Source organism: Lampetra fluviatilis, chromosome 47 (assembly GCF_964198595.1).
Source record: "Lampetra fluviatilis chromosome 47, kcLamFluv1.1, whole genome shotgun sequence".
In the NCBI taxonomy this organism is placed as follows: Eukaryota; Metazoa; Chordata; class Hyperoartia; order Petromyzontiformes; family Petromyzontidae; genus Lampetra; species Lampetra fluviatilis.
Genome location: NC_136321.1, coordinates 1,112,829 through 1,136,495, shown reverse-complemented (window position 1 = coordinate 1,136,495; position 23,667 = coordinate 1,112,829). Strand labels below are relative to the sequence as shown.

Below are 23,667 nucleotides of genomic sequence, written 5' to 3'. Positions count from 1 at the left end.
TACGAACTCAAAATATACAGCAGACGTCAGGGTTGGGATCGAACCCAGGCGAAAGAGTTAACGTCTCGCCACCGACGCTTATGACACGATGATTGTGAACTTACCTGAAGCACCTTGCAGCTTGCGCAATGCTCTCATTGTCTCCTGAAGGTGCCAGTAACGCCATCGGTGGCACATCCCACGTTTAATTCTTCAAACAGGTTTTTTTGTTTTTACCACAATAACCCTGTGGGAAATTCAACAGTGGGCGAACTGTCTCTAGACTTGGCCTTGTCATGGGAATGAGGAATTTCCACCACTAGCTGAGGGCCACCATCAGAGATAGCAGAGGTTTTTTTGGGGTTATAAATAAATTTAGTCTCCTTGTTGGCACGCGTGTTCTGCAACTGTCGACAGCTGTGATATTAATAATGTAAAGGTCGTGTGCAAAACTAGTTACTACTGGTCAATACTAATTCGAGAATCTATTGAAATTGAGTTGAATAGAAAATATTTTAACGTTATGATACAGGCTTAGTGCTAATTGGAAGCGTATTATGAAGTAATACATTGCTTAATTGCATGCCTATACAGGTCACCATACGTCGATGGTGATTCGCAGTGAGCAGCCAATAACAGGTAATGCGATTTTTTTTTACCCAAAAACAGCAGAATTTGCATACATAATGTACATGCATGATGTACATTATATATGTTGATTAGCTGTGCGTAATCCAACTAATAATCGATATCCATTGTAATTTATATGAATACATGAACCACCCCCCCCCCCCCGGTCCTCGCACCTGATTGGCTCACAAGTGACGAAGTCACATTCACCCCCTCTCTATTTAAGACCGAAACAGGAGGAGGATTTCTCCACAGTTCTGGCTGTCGCCTGATGAGGCTGGTTGTCATTACTCGAATTGTAAATGTTGTGGATTTACTCTCCAACACACAACGGGTGTGCTGAACTAGGAACCAAATGGCATGTTTTGTTGACGAGACAAACTTACTTATTGGGCTGTCGGGTGGTGGAGGGTTTAACGACGCTATTTAACCCAACAAAAACCTGAAATATGGATAATATTGATCGCGAAAGCCTACTACCGTACTTCGAGGTGTTAAACAGAGATGAGCATGATTAATCAGAGAGACACCGAGGGACTGTATTGACAAGAATAAGCATAATCCTGTAGGGGGAGCAGTGGTGCCGTGGTTAGCGCACTGCGCTCTGAACCCGGTGACCTCAGTTCACGTATTGACCACGGCTAACATCAGTGGCGGGTGATATCCAAACCGGTCCTAGTCGCCCCCCCCCCCCAACTCTCCCCATCCACACGCACTGACCAGCGTGGTGAAGTAGGGCCAAACAACAATGACCGACACGGCTATGGGAAGCCTTCATCCAGCAGTGGATTGACAAAGGGCTGTACACGAACGTATTTCGCAAGTGTGTTTACAGTCACTCCCCAAGAGGTGGCAGGATAACGCAGGGCCTTCATAATGGCCAAATCAGAGGCACTCGAACATGCACTACTGAGAGCCTCGGTTCAAATCCAGGGTCACATTAAACACATTTTTTGTATTTTACCGGTAAGGCCCCACTGAGTTATGTCGCTCTTTTTCAGCAACGACCTGGCCACAAGTGATCGATCAACCAAGTGGCTTATCACGTGGAAATGTCTCGCAGGCAAATACTGTGAACGCACGTTGATTCTCAATGTGGAGAGAAAACCCCGAAGAAAAATCCACACGACCACGGGGAGAGAGACACATGCAAACTCCAAATGTACAAGCGTCAGGGTAGGGATCGAACCCACGACCTCCTGTATACAAGGCGAGGTAGTTAACATATCCGAGCCACCGTGGCGCCACATTGATTGCGCGGTATCTGTGAGAGCATCTCGCCCATTGAGGCGGGCAACGGGTCACAAGAGGAGTTGCGACGTGGCGAGGAACCAGGCCGGTTTTGTCTCCCCAGTGGCGGTGTTTACACGCGGGAGCAGTCGACAGGGTCACGCATGCCCACAAAGACATAAAACCGCGCATCCCCCTCTCTCTTCGCCATCCCCCGCCCCCCATGTAGCCAGCATGGGCTGCAGGAGAACACATACTGTGAGTGAGAGAGCCTTACACGCACAGCGAGTGTAATCACTGGAGGTCGTTGTGCGGAGCGCGTTGAGGAATTTGCTGAATTAATCGTGCGAAGTGGACAACGTCAGTAAAGTTACCAAAAGGGAAGTGAAAGTTGCTGACAGTTTCGTGGGTTTTTTCCTCATGCTGCTGCTGCAGCTGCTGTGTTGTCTATGTCATTAAGTGCGGCTCGCTGCTACTGCTGCATCGTCAACACCGCGGGTCGTTTGCATCACAGCGACCACGAGGAAGTGCACGGTCTTTATTTTCACGCGCCTGCGGATTTCTCGGAACACAGCGGAGCCGTCGGACGGACATTCACCTTGAGCGGCGGTCGCCGTCAACAGCAGCAGACAGCAGCAGCCGCGCCATGGATGCATCGCTCGGCATTTAAACCACAGCAGAATGAACGAGTGAATGATCGATGCCGTCGCCGCAATAGAGCGGGCTAGAAATGTGCTAAAGTCCAACCCGCCGTGTCAGAAGCATGGAGGCCTCGCAGGGAGCCGTGAAGACCGTGCCCAGGAGTTCAGTGGAGAGCAAATACCATGACGAGTTGAAGCCGGCTCGCCAGTCTCCCCGCAGCTGTTGCGTTTGGGCGGCCCTGAAGCGCGCCCTGTGCTGCGGCTGCTGTGCGGGCTCCGAGCCGGACGACGCCGAGCAGTCGGGCGGCTCGGCAGAGAGAGACGCTCAGCCGTTCGCCCTCGCTGCCTCCAGTGACGCCAAAGGAGAGAGCGCCGCTGCTGCTTCTACTGCAGCAGCGAAGCAGCAGCAGCAACAGCAGCAGGCCACCTTGAAGGAGATGCACGGTGCCACGTGGAGCTTTGACGCAGAGGCGGTGTTGGCCCACGAGCAGCTGCACAAGGAAGCCTTCGACGGAGGGACGGCGCCTTCCAAGGGGCAGACGACGACGCTCAATCCGTACGGCAACGGTGGGGTGGAGGCAGGGGACGTCCAGCTCCTGCAGGAGGGCTCCGACAGCGAAACGTCGGTGAGCGACGAAAGGCGGCCCCTGGGTGCCGCCCGCGAGGCCGACGACGACGCGGCGGAGGCGGGGGACGACCCTCGGCCGATGCGGCCGGGGTCGAGGTCTCACGCCAGGCTGTCGTCCGTGCAGGTGGAGTACGACGACGTGACCATCGCGGCACACTCGCCGCCGCCGCCGAGGGACCCCGGCCACCCGCACGGCGCCCCGTGGGAACCGCGCGCGGCCGAGTTCGCTGCGGGCGTGGGGGACAACTGCCTGCAGACGGCGGCCAACTTGGCTGACATCCTCCAGAGAGACGACAGCGCGAGGAGTCGCGACAACCACCACCATCACCACAACCACCGACACCCCAACAACAACAACAGCCAGCAGCAGCAGAATAACAACAACAAGCGGAGCAGGCTGCAGTCGCGAGACCTGGAAGCCGAGTTGGATCGGAAGGTCTCGCAGCTGCTGAAGAAACACCAAGTGGACCTCCTGCAGACCTACTCGCCCAGCAACGTGATGGACATCATGGCGCGCCACTTTCGCTTCTCGCAGGAGGTGAGCGAGCTGAGCGAGCTGGGCTTGCACGAGGTGAGCGCCGGCCTGGCGGAGATCAGCCGAGAGGTGTGCGAGGACATGAGCTGTCCTGAGGACGAGGCCAGGGAGCTGGTGAGGAGCAGCGTCCGCAGGGTCTCCTCCAAGCGCTCGGGTGCCCTGAGTTCGCCGACCTTCCAGGTGTCGCAGGAGGACAGCGGTGACGAGGCGCTGAGGCTGGGGCACCTGGTGGCCCAGGGGGACGAGTGCTGAGGACGGGCGGGACGTGCCGAGGCGACGCCGCTGCCGCCGCGCCGCTGCTGCTAGCGATGATGATCCCAGAAGGTACGCGTTCCGTTCGTGGTGGAGATGCTGCAGCTGCAGTCTTAACTCCCAGCGGCTTCCTAATATGGGAAAGAAGAGCAAAGGGCCGCAGTAGCGCATCTGAAACCACACAATTCGTTGACCGTCTTTGTTTGACGGCGAGCCAAAAGCCGCTGCTGCTGCGAGGATGACCGCAGTCCGCTTGCTGTTGGTTTTACGCCCCTTGACGAGATCAGCGAGGTGTTCATGAATTGTGAAAAGCACTTTGTGGGTAATGAGCGCGACCTTGTCACGTCTTCGTTCGGCAATCGGAAGCCAATGCAGCTCGGCGAGCCCTGGACAGACACGGTCGGACTGGAATCGCCAGACCAGGAGTCGGCAACCTGCGGCTCCGAAGCCGCATGCGGCTCTGTAAGTGACTGCTTCGTGATGTTATTTATTAAGGACCATCACCGTCTCGGATTCACATTGCATCGCGGCTCTTGAATTATCGAGTTCATTATTGACTTCGACACGAATGTCTCCTTATTATTATTTTTATTATTTTGGATACCGATCCCTGGACACCAACGACATCGAACGCGTGCACCGAGTTGGACTTCTTCTTCGTCGTCTCCCGTCCAACCTCTGTGGATTTTTTTTCTCTCCCAATATTCTGCACAGGCCACCACTTCCGGTTTTGGCATTGACAAATCTTGAGGAATAGCAATGCGTGGTGCTGCAGGGAATCTCAGGAGCTGGTCTGTGTGGTTTGCTTTCCACCCCACCCCCAGAATTTCATGAGAGGAGAGTTGCATCTTGCCGAAACCCACTATCAGTCTGTTTAAGCTCCGTCATGTGAGCAAATTTGGAAATGGAGCTGGATGCGAACTCCTCCCAGCTCCAGTTACCAACTCAGTTAGGAACTGCCACTGAAATTCATTCCGTTTACATTGAATGGGTAAGCGTGGGGGGACGAGGGACCATTGCAGATGCTGCCGATTCGATCTCCAGTCGCGGCAGTTGAAACAATGGGTCCAAGTGTCTTACATCACTCCACCCAGCAGTTCATGTTAGTGCACCACGGTTAGTCGATCGGCGCAGGCCGTGAATGGTGGGGTGAAGTGTGGGTACTCCCTCCTCTTCCACGACGCCCGACCAGTGTGGAAGAGTAGGCCAAAAATTCCCCTCTTAAGTGTGCTTCTCCATATCCCCGTCCGACAACGGAAGCCCCCTCTTTCTTGTCTGCAGTGGCGCCAGCGAGCAAATTCAGGGCTGCGCCCTTTGCCGAGGACGAGCGCGAGGTACCGGTTGGTGACTGCCCATGGCCGAGGGGTTAATAATGTTATAGCGCTGCAGTTTGTAACAAACGTGAACACGTTTCTCCTGCCATCTAAACTCATCACGTGTCCTTATGACATCGTGGACAATACATTCCCACAACTTCTTTATGGCCACATAAAATACATTTTAAAATGTGTAATTTTCCCGTCAGCCCCATGGATTGATGTTTCCCAGCGGCGTCTGTGTTTGAAGCGAACGAAATTCTCGGACAGGTTGTACTCAAATATAGAAGCCCACGAAATCACACGTAATTTAAGGATATTATTGCATCGCATTTGTCATTTATCATTGGTCTCTACTCAGCTCAAAGTAATGCCTAGGTTCCCTTTTTTTTGTTCAATGTCATTCATTCAATAACTTTTTCAAATTTACAATTCACTTGCACCAACTTGCACCAAATTTGAGAAGTTGTGGAAAATAAAACTGAACGTTTGGTGATGATGACGTTGCTGCTGCTACGTTGGCAGTGGTGCACAAGTAGAGTACAATTAATAAAACTACAACACACTCGTCAACAGCACTGTATGTGTGGCCTTAAATTAAAATATATTTCATAAGCAACGTTTCAGGCAATGGTTCTTCGGTGGTCGCGTGGATTTATTTTCCTCTGGGTCTTCTGGTTTTTCCCTCCACATTTAGAAAAACGCGTCTAAATTGTATATATTATTTTACTGCTGTGGATTTTCCCGTGATGATAAGCCACTTCGTTGAGCTATCATTTGTGATCAGGTCGCTTCTGAAAAAGAATCTCGTGGCTCAGTGGGCCTTACGTAGTACTGTAAGATTTGAAAAAATGCTTAGTTTTATCTGTATATATTTTAAAGTGATATGTTTACCTTTCCGATCATTTTCACTCCTGACTGGTTTTTGTATTATTGGTTGTTGGAACGTTCTACACCTGCCCCTCCTGAACATATGTAAAATAATTTAACCCGTAAAAACAAAGTTTTTCACTATAAATCCTTTATATGCGTGTTCAATGGGCCACAACCCAGTCCACATTGGTCTTTGAAACGGGCGGCTAGAGTCCTCTCGTCCTCTGGCTTGAGATGGCTGCCACCTATGGGTCAGATGATTGCCTGCCACCATTAAGCAATTGGTAATTAAATATAAAAAAAAAAATTACCTAAAAAGTGTAAAAAAAAAATCACGAAAAGAAATTGTCACGCACAACGAGTCTGTGTGCAAAATGTCAGCTCGATTGGATCACGGGAAGTGGGTTAAAAAACGATTGAAAGATTTGCACGGTCGTAAGCGCGCAAGCAAGCAAGCAAGTGAACTTAATATAAAGGATTTAAAAAGAGCTTTATATCTCGTCGGATTCCTCCAGTGTCAATAAATATTCTGATTATTTGAAAAAGTAATGTGAAAAAAGGCCGTTGCCCAAAGCCCTACCGATTGTGTTTATTTTGAGGCCACACACAGTGGTATTGTTGAAGAATAACAAAACATTATTAATAACAAAACATTATATTTATAAAGTGATCGTTGTACAAGGCACAGCAGCAGCAGACACTCATTATATATGAAAGAAATAACACATGCAACTTAAAGAAAATACGAATTTGTTGAGATTGAGAGCAACTATATTGCTGGTCCCTTTGATGATGACAGCGCGGGCTTTGAAACTGAAATTATCAGCCGTAAATTTGGATTGAAATAAATATACGAACAAATGAATATTGCCCAACTGTGTTCAGCGGGCCCGTTAAAACAAATGCTGCTGCTGCTCCTGCTGGCTTTCCTCGCGTTATTGGCTCGAGCACTCCGCAAACACCGTGGGGCCCCATCAGCGAGAAACAAACCCCCTGAAGGTCAAAGACCAATTCGACAATCTTCTCTGCTTAAACACGTGCTGCTGGAAAGCGTTGGCCCAGCATCACTCTGCTCCATTTCTGTACACACCTCTCCTCTTACTTCACACTATCCCTTACTAAATATTTTGAATATACCGTAAAAAATATATATTTCTTTCGTGACATGTTTGTTTTTAAAATAATTCAACAGGCCTTAAGGATCAGCAGCGTGCCACTCATATGCGCACAGCTAGGTACTGTGCCACTCGCTCGTCCTCTGCTGTCACCGGGTCTCGCCATCTCCTCGCTGCTGAATACATTTCTTTTCGCTCGTCCGCGTTCGTCCACGGGAATCTATCACTTCGCGGCGCCCGATACACCCGCGGACACCGCCGAGCCATCGCGTGGCGTGCGAATAAAAAGCCCAAGCACCGTTCATCAACAACACTGCGTGGGTGTCCTTAAAATACATATCGATAAAAACCTCGGTGACGTTTAGGGCAATGGCCCTGCTTCGTAGCACACATCACTCATGTACATTCTTCATAGCACATATGTAATAAAAGACTCCGTCAGGCACTGCTGGTCTCCGTTTGTCTTTTATTCAGGTTCTTCTCCGCACCCCACTGGTCTCCTCCCGGACCAGTGTCGTCTCGCGCTCGCCCCGTGCACGCTCCCTCTCGCGTGCCACGCACGCTCTCTATCGCGTGCCACGCACGCTCTCTGTCGCGTGCCACGCACGCTCTCTCTCTCGCGTGCCACGCACGCACCTCCGTTAGCTCCTCTATTCCCGCACTCCGCACACCGCTGGCCGACGGCGTGCTGAGGTCCTTCGGCCTCGTGGCCGATGGCGCGGATCTCTCTCTCACCACTCAATGTGGCTCAGACTCTTAACTTCCCCGACTGCCCCGATCTCTTCTGGGCTCCCACTTATCTACATTCCCCCCACGTGACCCTGACTCCTCCCCTTCCGGATCGTTAGATCCGGCCTTCCCATACTACCCCGCTGGCTCCGCCCCCATTCACCTCGCCTCCCATTGGAGCCGAGGTGAACGGTGGCCCCTCCCACACGCCTCACAGACCAGGCTCCGCCCCCCAATACCCCGGGCCGTGTGATTGGACCAGAGCCCAGCAACAACCCCATTTACGCTCGCATTACATGACCCCCCCCCCCCCCCTGATGAAAAAGCCAGCCGTCCCGGCTGCAATAGGACAAAATAATGCGAGCGACAGCATCACAATCAGGAATCACCAGACACAACGGAAAGTATAACAACAACACAATTAACGAGAGGGAAGGGATTTGGAATGAGTGCGGGTCGCCGGCCCGTCCTTCACGAGAGGCGGCGCCCTCAAAGGTCGCAGTCCCGACCAGGGTTTTAGGAGCGGCGGAACCGGAACCATCCGCCGCTGATGGAGGCCTATCCGTCCCAGCACCCCGTTCCCCAGAGAGGTCCGTAGTCGGGGCCCCCTGCAACTGCAACTGCAACCGCGGCGGAGTTGGAGGAGCAGCGGGGCCAAGCGTCCCTGTCGCCGTGGTAGGCCCACCCGGTGCAGGAATCCCTGTGTCCGGCAGGATCACAGCCGGCCTGTCTGCAGGAGGCATGGTTGAACAGGCAAAGTCAGTGGCACGTCGAACGCGACAGACACCGGCAAGGCAACGTTAGGAGATGACGCATCCACTCGCGGGGCCAAGTAGGGTTTCAATCGGGACGTGTGAACGTACCAACGCCGCGATTCGACCCAAACGCGCGTGGACTGCGGGCTAGGGACCTCAATAAGCACAACCGGCCCCTGCCAGGGTTTGTGCATCTTAGGGGAGGTCCCCACCGGTACCTGTGGGCAGTGGAGCCAGGCCATGTCCCCCACTCGCCAGGGGACCCACGATGAGAGCGCCGGGCGCAACGTTCATTCCGGACCTGGGTCATTGCCATAGCCAATCGGGCCGCCTCCCGCGCTTCCGCCACGCGCCGAGAGGCATCACGAATATACTCGGGGAGGGGCTTAACAGGACCCCTCACCGGCGTGCCAAGTTGCACTTCCACCGGCAGCACATCAAAAACAAGGGTGAGTACCCCGTTAACGCATGTGGTGCCATCTGGTAAGCGGAGAGCACCCCAGGGATATACAAATCCCAATCGGCCTGCTTCTTGCTAATCATCTGACAGAGCATGGCCGACAGGGTCTGGTTCAACCATTCAACCATCCCATCAGTTTGTGGATAATAGGGAGACGTCCGAACTTTCTTAGTCCCCAGTGCGTCGCACACATCCCGCAATAGGTTGGAAGAAAAATTTCACCCTTGGTCTGTAAGCAACCTTTCCGGCGCCCCCTTGTCCATCACATATCCGAACAGAAATGCCTCCATGATAGACACCGCCGACTGGTCGGGCAAAGGCCAGGCCATCGGCCAGTGGGAAAGATATTCAACCCCGACCAATAAAAATTTGTTCCCCCGAGCGGACGGGGGAAAGGCCCCCAGAATATCCAACGCCACCAACTCGTTAACCCGCGACATTTGTATCGACTTCACTGGGGGAACATATGGTTGCTTAGGCGGCTTCTGCCGGGCACAGTCGGAGCATGCCCGAATATGCCCGACGATGTCAGTCGTCATGCCGTGCCAAAAATAATCCCGCTGTAACGTCAACAAGGTTTTCTGCACCCCGAGATATAACAACTTCTCAGCGTGCAGAATCCGAATCAACTCATATCGCAACGACGACGGCACAACAAGACGCCAGCGATCGTGCAAGCCTTCCCTTCACATCAACAAGCCGTCATGGAGAGCCACTCCCAGCGTCCCACCAGACGATGGATATCCCTTCTCCTTCGCAGCCCGACTCCGTAAGGCCCCCAGCGAATCATCGAGCAATTGCTCTCGAATCCACATGGAACGCGGCAAATTTAAAACCCCGTCGGCCGGTTCCGGACACGTGGAAGCCCCGGGCATCTCCACAGCGGACACGACAGGATGCGGGGGCTGTGGAACCCGCGTGCACCTATTCGTGCCAGAGGCACAGGTGCAGGCGGATCCCTGCGGCAATCGGGAGAGCGCATCCGCGTTTGCGTGACGTGACCCCTTACGATATTGAATCTCAAACGAAAATTCCTGCAAAGTTTCCAACCATCGCGCCAATTGGCCAGACGGTTGGTCAACTTTCAGGGAATATTGCAGAGCCGCGTGGTCCGTGCGCACAATAAATTTGCGGCCATACAAATACGGGCAGTATTGACGGACAAAATGCACTATAGCCAACAGTCCCCGGCGGGTAACGCAATAGCGGGTCTCCGCCGGAGATAAAGCGCGGCTCCCGTAAGCCACCACGCGCTCGACGCCACCCTTAAACTGCGATAGGACGGCCCCAATCCCCGTGTCACTAGCGTCGGTATCCAGAATAAAAGACAGAGTGAAATCAGGGTAGTCCAGCGTCGGCGCTGACGCCAAGCGATCGCGTAGGCCATGAAACGCCGCCTCCTCCGCCGGCCCCCAGCTGAACCTCCGGTTCTTTGCCATATGGAGGTGCAACGGCCTAGCGATCATGGCAAAATTTGGAACTAACCTGCGATAATAGGAAGCGAACCCGACAAAACGAAGCACGTCACCCACCGTGGCCGGAATCGGCCAGTCCCGGACGCACGCCGTTTTCTCCGGGTCCTTGGCCACACCGTCAGAGCTGACTATGTGGCCCAAATAGCACACGGATCGTTGCAAAAGGTGACACTTCTTGGGCTTAAATTTCAAATTGGCAGAAAGCGCCCTAGCAAAAACAGCATCCAATCTCTGAAGATGCTCCTCAAACGTACGGCTGAACACAATAACATCATCCAAATATATCAAGCACGTGTCCCACTGCAAACCAGTCAACAAGAGTTCCATCAACCTCTGGAACGTAGCAGGGGTGGCGTTCAACCCCATGGGAAGACAATTAAACTGAAACAGGCCCTGCGGCGTACGGAAAGCCATCTTTTCCCTCGAGGACTCGTCCAGGGGGAGCTGCCAGAACCCCAAAGAGAGGTCAAGAGTGGAAAAAAATTTCGCCCCAGACAAGACATCGAGAGAATCATCCATACGCGGCAGGGGGTAAGCGACCGCAACCGATACCTTGTTTAACCTCCGAAAATCGACACAAAACCGTAAATTATCATCCTTTTTCTTTACCAGGACGACCGGAGCGCCCCACGGGCTGTTGGATGGAGAGATAATGTTAGCGGCTAGCATATCATCCACCGCGCCGCGTACATGATCCCTCTCTGCCGGGCTCAACCGATGTGGATTCATCCGAATGGGGCAGCATCCCCGGTATCAATATGGTGGGAGAGTAACGAGGTGTGTCCCAGATCGAAATTGTCTTTACTAAAGACATCAGAATATTTCTCCAACAGCGCGCGAAGCGCAGACCGCTGGTTCGTAGTCAAGGACACATTTTCTTGACACAACCCGGCGATCCATCGATCGTCCTGCGCCGTCGAGGCCAAAACCCCCCCTACAAGGACCCGGTGGGCCGGATCATCATGGGCCGAGAAGGCGGTCATAGCATGTGCCAAAACCGTTCCGGCCGGCACGACGACATTGTCCGCGCCTCCATTCAACACTTGCAAAAACGGAGGCTGACCCGGCTGAATAATCATCCGTGCCGTGACCAGCGCCAGGCCATCCATAACCGCGTTGGACGGCGACAACAACACCCCTGCCGCCCCCTCGTCCCCAGGCACGGGCTTCCGATAACGCAGTGGGATAAGCATCTGCAAGCCAGGTGGAATGTCGACCGAAACATCGAATAGCGCCTGCACCTGGCGGTCCGGAGCGGACTGGCCCCACGGCGACGGCAAAAAGAAAATCTTCTGGCCCGCCGGTAACTCTGACAATTCTGATCAACCCTTATCTGAATGGGCATCTTTGCCAGGAAATCGGTCCCCAATAAACACGGCACAGCGAGGGACCTGGAGATTAACACCATCCCCGAAGCCGACACACCCCCAACCGAAATACGTGCCTCCACCTGACCAACGATGCCCATACTCCCTCCGTTCGCCGCAACACATGAATCGTAAACCGGTCAAACCCGCGACGGCGAAATGGACAGGAGATGGAATATCACGTCCGAGATGATAGTTGCGGACGCGCCCGAATCTACCAAAATCAGCACGTCGACCCCCTGTTTCGAACCCGGCACGGTCGCCGACCCAGTAGCAACTGCGACCACCCTCCGTGCCAATTTTCGCCACTGTGTCAGCGAGCGACACGGACCCCTTAGAGTCCCCCCGTTAGAACAGGCCCCTGGAACGCATACCGATGGTGATGCATGAGATGACAGGCCTTGCCAGGTGTCTGATGCGTACCGACTTGCCTGACACGGTTGACTCTGGCTGAAGAGGCAGGCGAGGGCGACTCCGACAGTCCCGCGCAAAGTGTCCAAGACGCCCGCAGCAGTAACACGACGAGTCGGCCCGCCGCCCGGCTCCCCTCCCGTCTCGACGATCCCTCAGCAGTGGCCGGGAGCGCGACTCTGCTCCCCCTCGAGGAACCCACTGGGCCGCCGCCGCAGTGAGATCGCCAGGCCCCCTTTCGTCCGGCACAAAGACAGCCTTTGACGGAGTCCACCCGGCGGCGCCTCCCTCCACGGTCGGGCTCCCCGTCCAGGCGGTCACCTGTGCCCAACGGCGCAAGTTGAACTGCGCGTCGAGGCACTTGGCTGGCATCTGGGAGGTCAGCTGCTCATGGCCGCACACCGGCATCGGAATGCCCAAGTCTTTGGACAGCTCCAACATCTTACCCAGTATCAAGGGCTCCAACAAGTCAGGCTCTGTTTCTGGATACGCGGCCATGGCCAGCTCCAGCACAGCGCCCCGGAAAGCCACAGGCGATTCCTCTGGTGCCCGTTGCCTCTTGACGAATCTGCGGTGTGCGTCGTCCGGAGGCTCGTACGCTTCCGCCATTTCGTCGAACGCCCCTTTCAGCGTCGCCTTCTTCGCGGCCTTGATGGAGCGTAAGAATTTCAAAGACTTGTCATCCAGGAGCATCGGCAGAACTTCCAAGTCCTCCGCATCCGTCCACTTGGCAGATCGGACGGCCGACTCAAAACGCCACGCAAATGTACTCCAATCTCCTCCAACTGAGAATTCTTTAATCGTCGTCAGGCGATGGCTGTGAGTCCCCGAGCTGCTGTCTTCCAATGCAGGCGTCCCATGCGGCGGCGACAAGATGGCGTCTTCCTGCCGTGACATCGACAAGATGGCGGCTTCCTGCCGCGGTGGCGACAAGATGGCGGCTTCCCGCCGTTCGTCCGTGACCACACCCAAGATGGCGGCGTCCTGCCACGTGTCGGAGAGGGCGGGAAGCCTCGCAGAGGCCCCAATGGCAGACGGCTCGGCCCCACCTGAAGGCTCCCCGCTTGAAGACCCACCGCGTAGCCGATCCGGCATCGTCGCTGGCGCGACCAGGGTGACTAAATCCAGCAGAACGGCCCACAGTGAATCAAGCTGGACTGCCACGTGTCACCAGCCGTCCTCGGCGCCCGTCGACGCAGACGGCCCGGCCGCCCCGACGACATCTTGTACTCCTGTCATGTCGCTCGCCACCACTTCGCCCACGTCTTCCATGGTCGGGACCGCCACCGCCGGAAGAAGGTCCTCTTCGTCTTCTGAAGATGGTGCAGGTATATTCTTTTTCTTGAGATGTTTTGACATCTCGTTCCACTTCTGACACCAGTGGAATAAAAGACTCCGTCAGGCACTGCTGGTCTCCGTTTGTCTTTTATTCAGGTTCTTCTCCGCACCCCACTGGCCTCCTCCCGGACCAGTGTCGTCTCGCGCGCGCCCCGCGCACGCTCCCTCTCGCGTGCCACGCACGCTCTCTCTCGCGTGCCACGCACGCTCTCTCTCTCTCGCGTGCCATGCACACTCTCTCTCTCTCGCGTGCCACGCACGCTCCTCCGTTAGCTCCTCTATTCCCGCACTCCGCACACCGCTGGCCGACGGTGTACTGAGGTCCTTCGGCCTCGTGACTGATGGCGCGGATCTCTCTCTCACCACCCAACGTGGCTCAGACTCTTAACTTCCCCGACTGCCCCGATCTCTTCCGGGCTCCCACTTATCTACATTCCCCCCACGTGACCCTGACTCCTCCCCTTCCAGATCATCAGATCCGGCCTTCCCATACTACCCCGCTGGCTCCGCCCCCATTCACCTCGCCTCCCATTGGATCCGAGGTGAACGGTGGCCCCTCCTACACGCCCCGCAGACCAGGCTCCGCCCCCCAATACCCCGGGCAGTGTGATTGGACCAGAGCCCAGCAACAACCCCATTTACGCTCGCATTACACATGCATGACACAAGATGCAGAAGGACCATTGTTAATAGCCACGCTCAACCTGACAGATGAAAGGAGTATGCAGCTACTGCGGAAAATAGGACGTGCCGGTAATGAGGGCGCAGGTCATAGGAATGTTGTTTTTTCCCTTTTGGCACCCTTTAATCACGCGGGGGGAGGGGTGGGGCTGAGTAAAACGAGAGATTCTATGCTTCTCTGCACTTCGCACCCCGAGGGACAGTGCGCGTCTCTTGCACCACAACCCCGCGTGACGCTGTCCATTCCTGCGCTGTATAAACAGCCCCCCCCCCACCTCCTACCCCCACGTGTTATTAGCGAGAGCCGGGTGGGTGACATCTCAAACTGGTCTGTGAGCCCTCCGGTTTCCTCCTGACCCAGAGAACACTCCTTCAAACGGAATTTGCAAAGATTGAACAACAACAAAACACAAATCCACAATCTTCTGCTGCCAGCCAAAGGGCGCATGTTGAGACTCTCTGAGGGCTCCCCGAGCACGACATTGGGACAGACCCAAGTGCTGCCATGGGTTGACTAACTGAGATGACTGGCAGAAGCAACAAAAAATCACTGCAAAAAAGACAAAGAAAGATCCCCCGTACAGCCTCAACAGACTATCGGGGAGAGTGCTGTTAGCGAGCACCAATGAAGGCCGGAACGTTACACGAGGGGGTGGGTGGCCAGCACCAATCTCGACCACCTTTGTCTCCCTAGTGGCGATGTTTACACACCACGTCCTCATATAAGGTTGAGTTTACCTAGATGGGGGGTGGGGCAGGACCGGTTAAGATATTCGTCACTGGTGTTGTCCGTGACTGGGAATCGAACTCGCGTCGTGGGGTTCATCGCGAAGCACACTAACCGCTACACTTCCGCTCCCCCCTAACACACAGACACACATCACACCAAAGATGCACACAGTGAAGTCAAATAAACACACGCACACACACAAGCCACTCACAAAAACACGTACACACAAAACATAGGGACACAGACACACATCAAAGACAAAGAACCCCCGTATAGATTTAACAGACTGTTGGGGCAAGTCCTGTTAGCGAGCATATATGAAGGCCGGCACAGCACACGAGGGGGTGGGTGGCTAATACCACGCCCTTTGTCTCCCAAGTGGCGATGTTTACACACTGCAACAGACACTCATTGGAAGCTGAGTCGACCATGGTGAGGCCCATGACCGGTTCAAATAATCGCCACTGGTTATTTCGGTAAAGTCATGTAGATAGAAAATTATTAGATCACGACGTTTCGATCGCAACACAAGCGACCGTCTTCAAGTGAGAGAGAGAAAGCTACTAAAACGAGGTCTTATGTAGGTCTTATGTAACTGCTGCTGCAGCCACAACTGAGTTTGGGGAAACGAAACGACATATCTCGGACCGTGTTCGCGAACACAATGCAGATCTGAAGCACAGTCGGACCAATACCTCTGCCGTTGTGGGTGATTGTTTTAATGCTGTGGGCACACACGAAATATATTTTTCCAAGACGAAGGTACTCTGCAAACCCACTGTCTATCATCAGAGATTTGTTCATGAAGCCATCCAGATATATAAACACAGACACCACTTCAACCGAGAAGATGGGTATAAATTGAGCAATCATTGGAAGGACGTGATTAACCAGGTAAAGTCTTAACCTGCTGTGATGTTTCCATCCTTCCTGCGATTTTAGCTGACTCTGTGAGTTGCATTTTTAGGTTGGATGTCTTTGTATTGACGGGCTGGATGTCCTTCTCACTCAGTCACCAATGCTGTGACATACTAGGCAAGTCACCGATGCTGTGGAATATTAAGTTCGTGCATTGACATGCTAATCTCTCACTATACAATAGCCACTTCCACAGCCTCAGGCAAACCATCTCTAGCCCAGCCCTCTTACCCGGGGGCTGCACCCATCTCAGGCCTATATAAGACCTTGTTTCAGTAGCTTTCGCTCTCTCACCTGAAGACGGTCGCTTGTGTTGTGATTGAAACGTCGTGATCTATTAATTTTCTACCCACGTGACTTTACCGAAAGAACCAAAGAGTATAGATTCCTGCAGTCACGAAAGCTTCAAATCCAGATCGCCAATGGTGTTGGCCATTAGCAGGAATGGAACTCGGTTCAACGGGTTCGGGCCACAGCGCGCTAACCACTTCACTTCCGCTCCGCACATTCAGGGACACAAGCAGACACACACGCAGACACACACGTCTCAGTTACACAACATACTCGTCTCGGGTAAGGATCGGCAAACCTGCGGCTTCGGAGCCGCATGCGGCTCTTTAAGGGACTTGCTTTGCTTCGTGACACGTTATTTATTAAGGGACCACCATCTCGTATTCACCACAGTCCATTGCGGCTCTCGAAATATTTGTTTCTTTTTTATCCAATTCTATAAATGCCTCTTATTGTAATTTTTTTGCCCACCTCTAGCTCTGGGGGAAAACATATCAAATAAATATATATATTATACAAGCAACTTTCTGCCTAAACCTGTTCTGCCTTGTGTAACATGACTGATACTTTGTAATACAAAGGAGCGATGGAAAGTGTGTGGTATTTTACAGGGGGTGGGGGGGCACGTGGAGCTTTCTGCAGCGGTAGAAAACCAGCTAGGTGGGACCAAAATCAGAATATGTATTTATACTGGAGAAATCCGATGAGCTATACGGCTCTTTTTCACAGATGTCAAAGTAACAGGCGGAGTGGCCACGATTTCGTCCATGGGCCGGATCAGACACGGACACACAGGCAGCTAAGCATGGACAACTCCTGTCGCACCAATTTATTTCACGTGGCCAGTGAATAGTTTTTTTCTTCATCCTCCCACTCGCTTCTCTGATCGCAGCAATCATTCGCCGTTGTTGGTCACGTTTATCGGAATCAGAATATGTATTCATACGTTACAACAGCGAACAGTGCAGAAACATGAAATAAATTGTGGACCCGCTAAACCAATGCTGCAACCACAGAGAGAGAGACATGGAAACTCCAAATATACAGGCAAGCTAGTTAACATCTCGCCACCGTGGTGCCTTCAAGTCGCATGGCAACACAGACACCACTCCCTGTCTCATCACGCATCGCCATGCGTTGGTAAATGTAGGTACCACTTTGTGGGCAAGTGAGCAGTGTCTTGTCCTATGGAGAGAATCCCCCCCCCGCTCTGCAGGGCTGTATTAGAAGAGTGAACCACTGATGCTTCCTCAAGGCTCATTTGAGTAAGCAGACAGAACACTGGACGGACGCAACATTCCCGCTTTCTACACCCGCCTCTCCACGTAGACCATTAAAAATACTTCTTACACAACCGACCCTGATTCATTACACTCGAGTCGACCTCTGCACACGGAGTGGGGTCATGAACACAGTCACAACGTCCTCCCACATCCCACATACAGACGCGCACACAACGTGCATGCCCACCCTCCCCGTTTACAGCCACCGGTCGTGTTCACAGCCACAATGCGTCATGAAGGCCAACTTCAGTCGAGTGCAGGGTAGTAATTCCCTTGGCCTGGTAATAGCATGTGCCTCACTGACCCTGTCATGTTTGTTAATCAGTACCCATTTCATCGTCAGCCGCATCAGCCGGGGGTGTCTCTGTGTGTCTGTGTGTGAGTGCGTGTATTAGGGAGCCTGGGGACCGGTAGTGGTAGCGGTTAGTGCGCTGCGCTACGAACCCGGCGACCGGAGTTTGATTCCCGCTTGCGGCCAACACCGATGTCGATTATCTGAACCGGTCCTGGGCCTCCCCTAGGTCGACTCATCCTCAAAGAAGTACCTGATGCCACGTGTAAACATTGCCACTGAGGAGACAAAGGCGGCCGGGGGTGGTGTTGCCCACACACCCTCTCGTGTGCCGTGCCGGTCTTCATAGGTGTTCGCTATACAGGGGATCTCTGTCTTTTTGTGTGTATTATGAACCTATTTATTAAACTAAACTATTTTTATTCTTTGGGTCATCAGGTCAAGTCACATAGGTTCAAAGAAAATAACAAAAAACTACGACGTTTCGATCACAACACAAGCGGTCGTCATTTTGTTATTTTCTTTGAACCTATCTACGTGACTATACCGAAAGACCCAAAGAATATGAATTCCTGCAGTCACGAAAGCTTTAAGTCAATATTTAAACTATTTTTATGTTACCAGGTAAAGCCCACTAAGTTGTATAGCTCTTTTTGACAAGCAACTTGACCACAAATGATAGCACAACGAAGTGGCTTATCAAGTGGAAATTTCAAGCAGCCAAATAAGCTAAAAGCATGTTGATTATGAATGTGGAGGGAAAAACGGTGAACCTGGAGAAAAATCCACGCAACCACGGGGAAAACACGTAAACTCCAGATATACAACAGGCGTTAGGGTCGAGATCGAATTCACGACCTCCTCCATACCAGGCAAGGGAGATAACATCTCGCCACCGTGGCACCTTGTGGGTGCTACTCGCTAACAGCACTTTCCCCAACAGTCTGTTAAGGCTATATGGGGGATCTTTGTCTTTGCAGAAGGGACCTCTTTCCGGTTCGCAAATTAATACAACAATTCGGAGCATCCTAAAAAGAGTGATGGCTTGGGATCATTCTGAACATGTGACGGGACAGAGACGTCACTTAAGTGGCTAAGGATAATAATAGATCAGCAGCCAAGGAATGGAATGCGTCAGAGAGGGAAGCTGCCTAGGGGATGGAGCGATAAAATCAGCTTCCGTTGCAAGTGCTAGGTGGATTATTACATTGTGAGGAGCGGTGGCACAGCGGTTTGTGTACTGCACTACTAACCTGGCGATCTGAATTCGATTCCCGCTCACGACCAATAACAGTGGGGAATATTCGAACCAGTCTTGGGACTCCCCTCGGTCGACTCAGCCTTAAATGAATACCCTCGTGCGCCGTTCCGGCCTCCATAGATCCTACTCGCTAACAGCACTTGCCCCGAGAGTCTGTTCAAGGCAATACGGGATTTCTTTGTAATTGTTTTTCATTACATCGAAGGGTTTGTGGTTAGTGAGGCTTTCATCCATATGTAGACACACAAAATGGCCTCTACGCTGTTGCACCAGCCACGCAGAGCGCCGGGAGCCTCCATTGGAGGACTGGCGGTCACGTGACCGGGAGCGGGGAGCTCCAGTCGGGATACAGGAGGGGGCGTGGCCGACGGCGGCGCGAGGCGGCGGCCAGGGGATAAAGGGGGGTCGCCGGGGGACTCAGGGCTCGTTTGGGGATCCACTGAAGAGGTCTTCGCTCTTCGCTGCCGCTCTCCGTCGTCGTGTAGGTTTAGTCAGGGAAACGTGGGCCCGTAGCAAGTGTGCTACCGACCCGGTGTTAGCTAACTCACACACACATAGTGAACAGTCTAGGACAGTTAAGCCACACTTAACAATAGAACCCAGTAATCAGTGAGTTGTTTATTAAACACGTTGCCTCCACACATATAGTGTGTGCGCCTCAGTAAGTACACACGCTACACATAAATGGATTTACCATGGCGAGTGATGATGATGTCTCTGATTTGTATTTCTTTCTCCCATTAAAATGTCAACGCTCGTGTAAAAATGAAATAACAGTAATGATGCTGTTGTTTTTTGACAGATTCTTATTTAAATCATCGGATGAAACATGAAGACAACTGCCGCGGCAAAGACAACGGTCGTGTTGAACCTGTGATAATATCTCTCAAGTGCGAAAGACACATTCGACGGCAAAAAAAAGCATCAAGACGCCAACACAATTCTTCACTCAATTCCGACATTGACCGACGGAGCGCTTAGCACTGACGCTTTCATCCTTCCTAGCGCGCACTGAGAGAAGCCTCCGTCATCCTTCCGCCCTTGATGACTCCAGCTTTTGGCTGGACACCTACTGCGGAGAGCTGAGCCACTCCCTAGCACATCGGGTTCTTCCAGCCTCAGGACAACTAACTCTGTCCTACGGGGGAACGCAGTTTGTCAAAGGATTATCTTCGTTTGTCAAAACTTCTGTGTTGTATGTGCAGTACTGTTATGTTGTCATCTGCTCATCCGTAGACTGTTTAGCTGCCGCCCTTACCACCCGTAAAAATAGCGTGGGACAGTGAGCAACGATGTGCGGACTGTATTTGCTGGAATGCTCACATCCCTGGTGGGGTGACCGGGCGTGAATAGGCACGTACGGTTGGTCAGCTACCATGGTGCGATGGTCAGCGGTTGAAACGACGGTGCAAGTTTGTTCACTCGCTCCACTCCTCCCTGCCTCTGTCCACCCAAGCAGTGTCAATGAGTTCCATCACACAGTCGAACGACTGGTCTCGCGCGTGGTGGGGGTAAAGTGTGGGTGCTTCCACACCGCTTCCAGAGGGCCCTTCCCCTGGATGGGCCCTCTAGAGAGGGGATCCCTGTAGTGGGGACCCCTTCACCCAGCAGTGGCATGAACCAAGTAAGCGCAGGGGCTGTGCCTTTGCTATGTAAAGTCGCAAGATGGCAGAATTACCACACGCGATAGAGGGGAAGACAAGCTGATGGTCAACAACACAGCGTCTCGTGCACACATGTCCACGGTCATAATTGATAGCCATGGAATCATTCGGAATGCCTTACCCGGCCGCGGCGGGGCACCAACGAGTCTAGATTGAACGCCAGCTGGAATGGAACGCATCAAGAGTGGAACGTCTACCACGGAGATGGAGCCACGAAAGGGGCACGTGCGTGGATGCTGGACCCGTTGTCATATCGCAGGATCGCGAGAGGCCGCAATGACACGGGGGAGGCTTTCATCCAGCAGTGGATTGACTGTGGCCAATGAAGATAACGATGGCGATGATGCCAATGATGATGAGGAAGGACATCAAGGTGGGTGAGAGGACCAGGCTGAGGCAGGCCAAGCTACTTTCAGATCGGTGGTGGGTTGCTACGAGAGGCTGCAGCAGGCAAGGCACTGGAAGAGGTGAGCTGAGATGAGACCACCATGGGGTGGGTTTTGAGATCTCACTCAAATACTGAAGCAAGCACAACGAGACACTCGCCAAAGCGTTGCCCTGACTGTCTCCCACAATGCACCGCGCGTCGCTTGACTTTGAAGCGCGCGGCAGATAATGAAGCAGTGGCGATACGAACCCGCACTCTGACGGCACTCATAAAGGTCGCGTGATCGCAACTTTAAAATTGATATATTTTTGTTATTTTCATTCACAGAATATGCTTGTGTTGGGCGCCTCAACCTACACCGTGTCTTCTATTCCCGGACATGCAAAGTCATTTTCCTAACTTACGTTTTTATCATGTAATTTAAGGAAATTTTTCGTAAATAGCATGTAAATGTGATTTCGTTGTATGTTTATTTTTGTTAACACTATTATTCGTAAACAATACTAAATAATTATATATATGTGGGTTTAAGTTGGGTGAGGTGAGTGGTTCTCAAATGGGCTCACCTTCCTCTTTTCTACTGCACAACCGAGCCGTACTAGGGCCGTGCCAAGCCACCTCGGCGTGGCTCAGGATTGGCCCGGTAGTTTTTCCCACTGCAGAACCCGAGCCCGTGCCGCTGACATCACAAACATCACTGGCCATGACCCTGGCCCTGCTTGGCCTCAAGCCAGATTGAAGTGCCATTACGAGTCCAGCTATTTCACGTTCCGGTTCTGCCTTAGTCTCACAAATCGCTGGTGGGAGAAAAAAACTCGTGAAGTTAGGGGCTCCCGTCAATGCCTCAATGCGGATGTGCCAGATGGAAAAGGAATAAAGGTTTTTTTAAGTTAGCCCAGAGCCAGTTGTGGAAATTCCATTAAACCAATAGGATTATAGAGGAGCTTTAGTAGCAGCGCCATTGATGCTCTGGGTGCTAAACTAAAACTAAACATTTTTTTTTATTTTTCCAGGTCAGGCCCACTGAGCTATGTGTCTCTATTTCAGAAGCGACCTGGCCACAAAAATCAAAGCTCAACGAAGTGGACTACCACGTCGAAATTTATAGCAGCAAAATACTATAAATGGACGTTGAATCTAAATTTGGAAAACATGCAAACTCGAAATATACAGAGGCGTTAGGGTCGAAATCGAACCCACGACCTCCTGTATACTAAGCAAGGTAGTTAACATCTCGCAACCGTGGTTTGATTCCGGTGTCGGCCGTCCGTGATTAAACCGGGCTGTAACGTATAGTGGGTTCATGTTCTCAGACCGGGCACCAAATATTGGACGAAAATATTTTAATTTCAGCTTTGTTACATAATTTACTTCTAAAAGAAACTCGACCTTCATTGAAAAACCCAGGGAAACACAGCGTTAAGAAGCACTCTCTCGTATTGGGTGAGATGGGCCCCTATATGGGCGCCCCCTATTTTGGCGGCCACTATTGGATGACTACTCGAATGTATGTATGTTGAACTTCTATCGCATCGTACGTAGCTAACCGTGATTATCGTGCTATTGGGGCGGCCCCTATTGGGGTGACCCTATTGAGGCGGCCCCTACTAAGGCGACCACTATTGGGGCGACTCTATTGGGGCAGCCCTATTGGAGTGAGCATATTGGGGCGGCCTCTATTGGAGCGAGAGATATTCGGGTGACCCCTTTGGAGCGACCCTAATTGGATGGCGCCTAATGTGGCGGGCCCTATTGGTATGGCCCCTATTGAGACGACCCTATCGGAGTGACTTTGTTGTATCGTGACTGGACGTGAGGCCCTGACTGGAAGTGAGGCCCTGGCTGGACACGAGGCCCTCGCAGGATGCGGGAGTTCCAGGAGGAGGTCTCATCCTGCTAACGACGCTCATGACGACAGCACCACTGTCACGAGACTGCACGTTCAACGTCGATGCGGAAACTTTGAAGTAGATTTATCATTTCTTTTTCGCTACAGTGAAGCTAACGTTGTGTTGCTTCGTTCAATGTTAAACTTAGCCAATGTGCCGAGCCACGGATCTGCGTTTTGCTTCGGCCTTGGAAGTAGTTGCAAATGCACGTTATTATCTTTATTAATATTATTTAGATTATAGTAAGAGGAGGGATTTTGTTACGTACCATTGGAAGGTGATCTCTGTATTTGTGTGCAAAATTAACAAAACTATATAAAGTCACGTTCCAACATGTAATCGTGTTCGAGAAGTTACACCTTTTATCGTTACTTATGTACCTGGGGGAGCCACACTGAGATCGACCCACTTCTGGAGGGTGCTGTTGCATTGGGTTGTTTGGCTAGCACGGGTGGCATTGTGTGTCGGGAGTAAACCGGAGCCCCTACGTGGCTGTTTATCTCATGGTCAGGTCACCTCTTTCATTATTGTTTTTG

The 23,667-nt window shown here is 52.4% G+C and overlaps 1 protein-coding gene across 1 annotated transcript; it reads left to right on the top strand.

The window, feature by feature from the left end:
* Window positions 1–1,954: 1,954 nt before the first annotated feature.
* Window positions 1,955–22,135, top strand: LOC144947857 (uncharacterized). The gene is made up of 3 exons (XM_078877218.1): window positions 1,955–3,967; window positions 19,993–21,321; window positions 21,570–22,135. The coding sequence occupies exon 1, from the start codon at window positions 2,603–2,605 to the stop codon at window positions 3,893–3,895; it is 1,293 nt and encodes a 430-aa protein (XP_078733344.1). The 5' UTR covers window positions 1,955–2,602; the 3' UTR covers window positions 3,896–3,967; window positions 19,993–21,321; window positions 21,570–22,135.
* The last annotated feature ends 1,532 nt before the right edge of the window (window positions 22,136–23,667 follow it).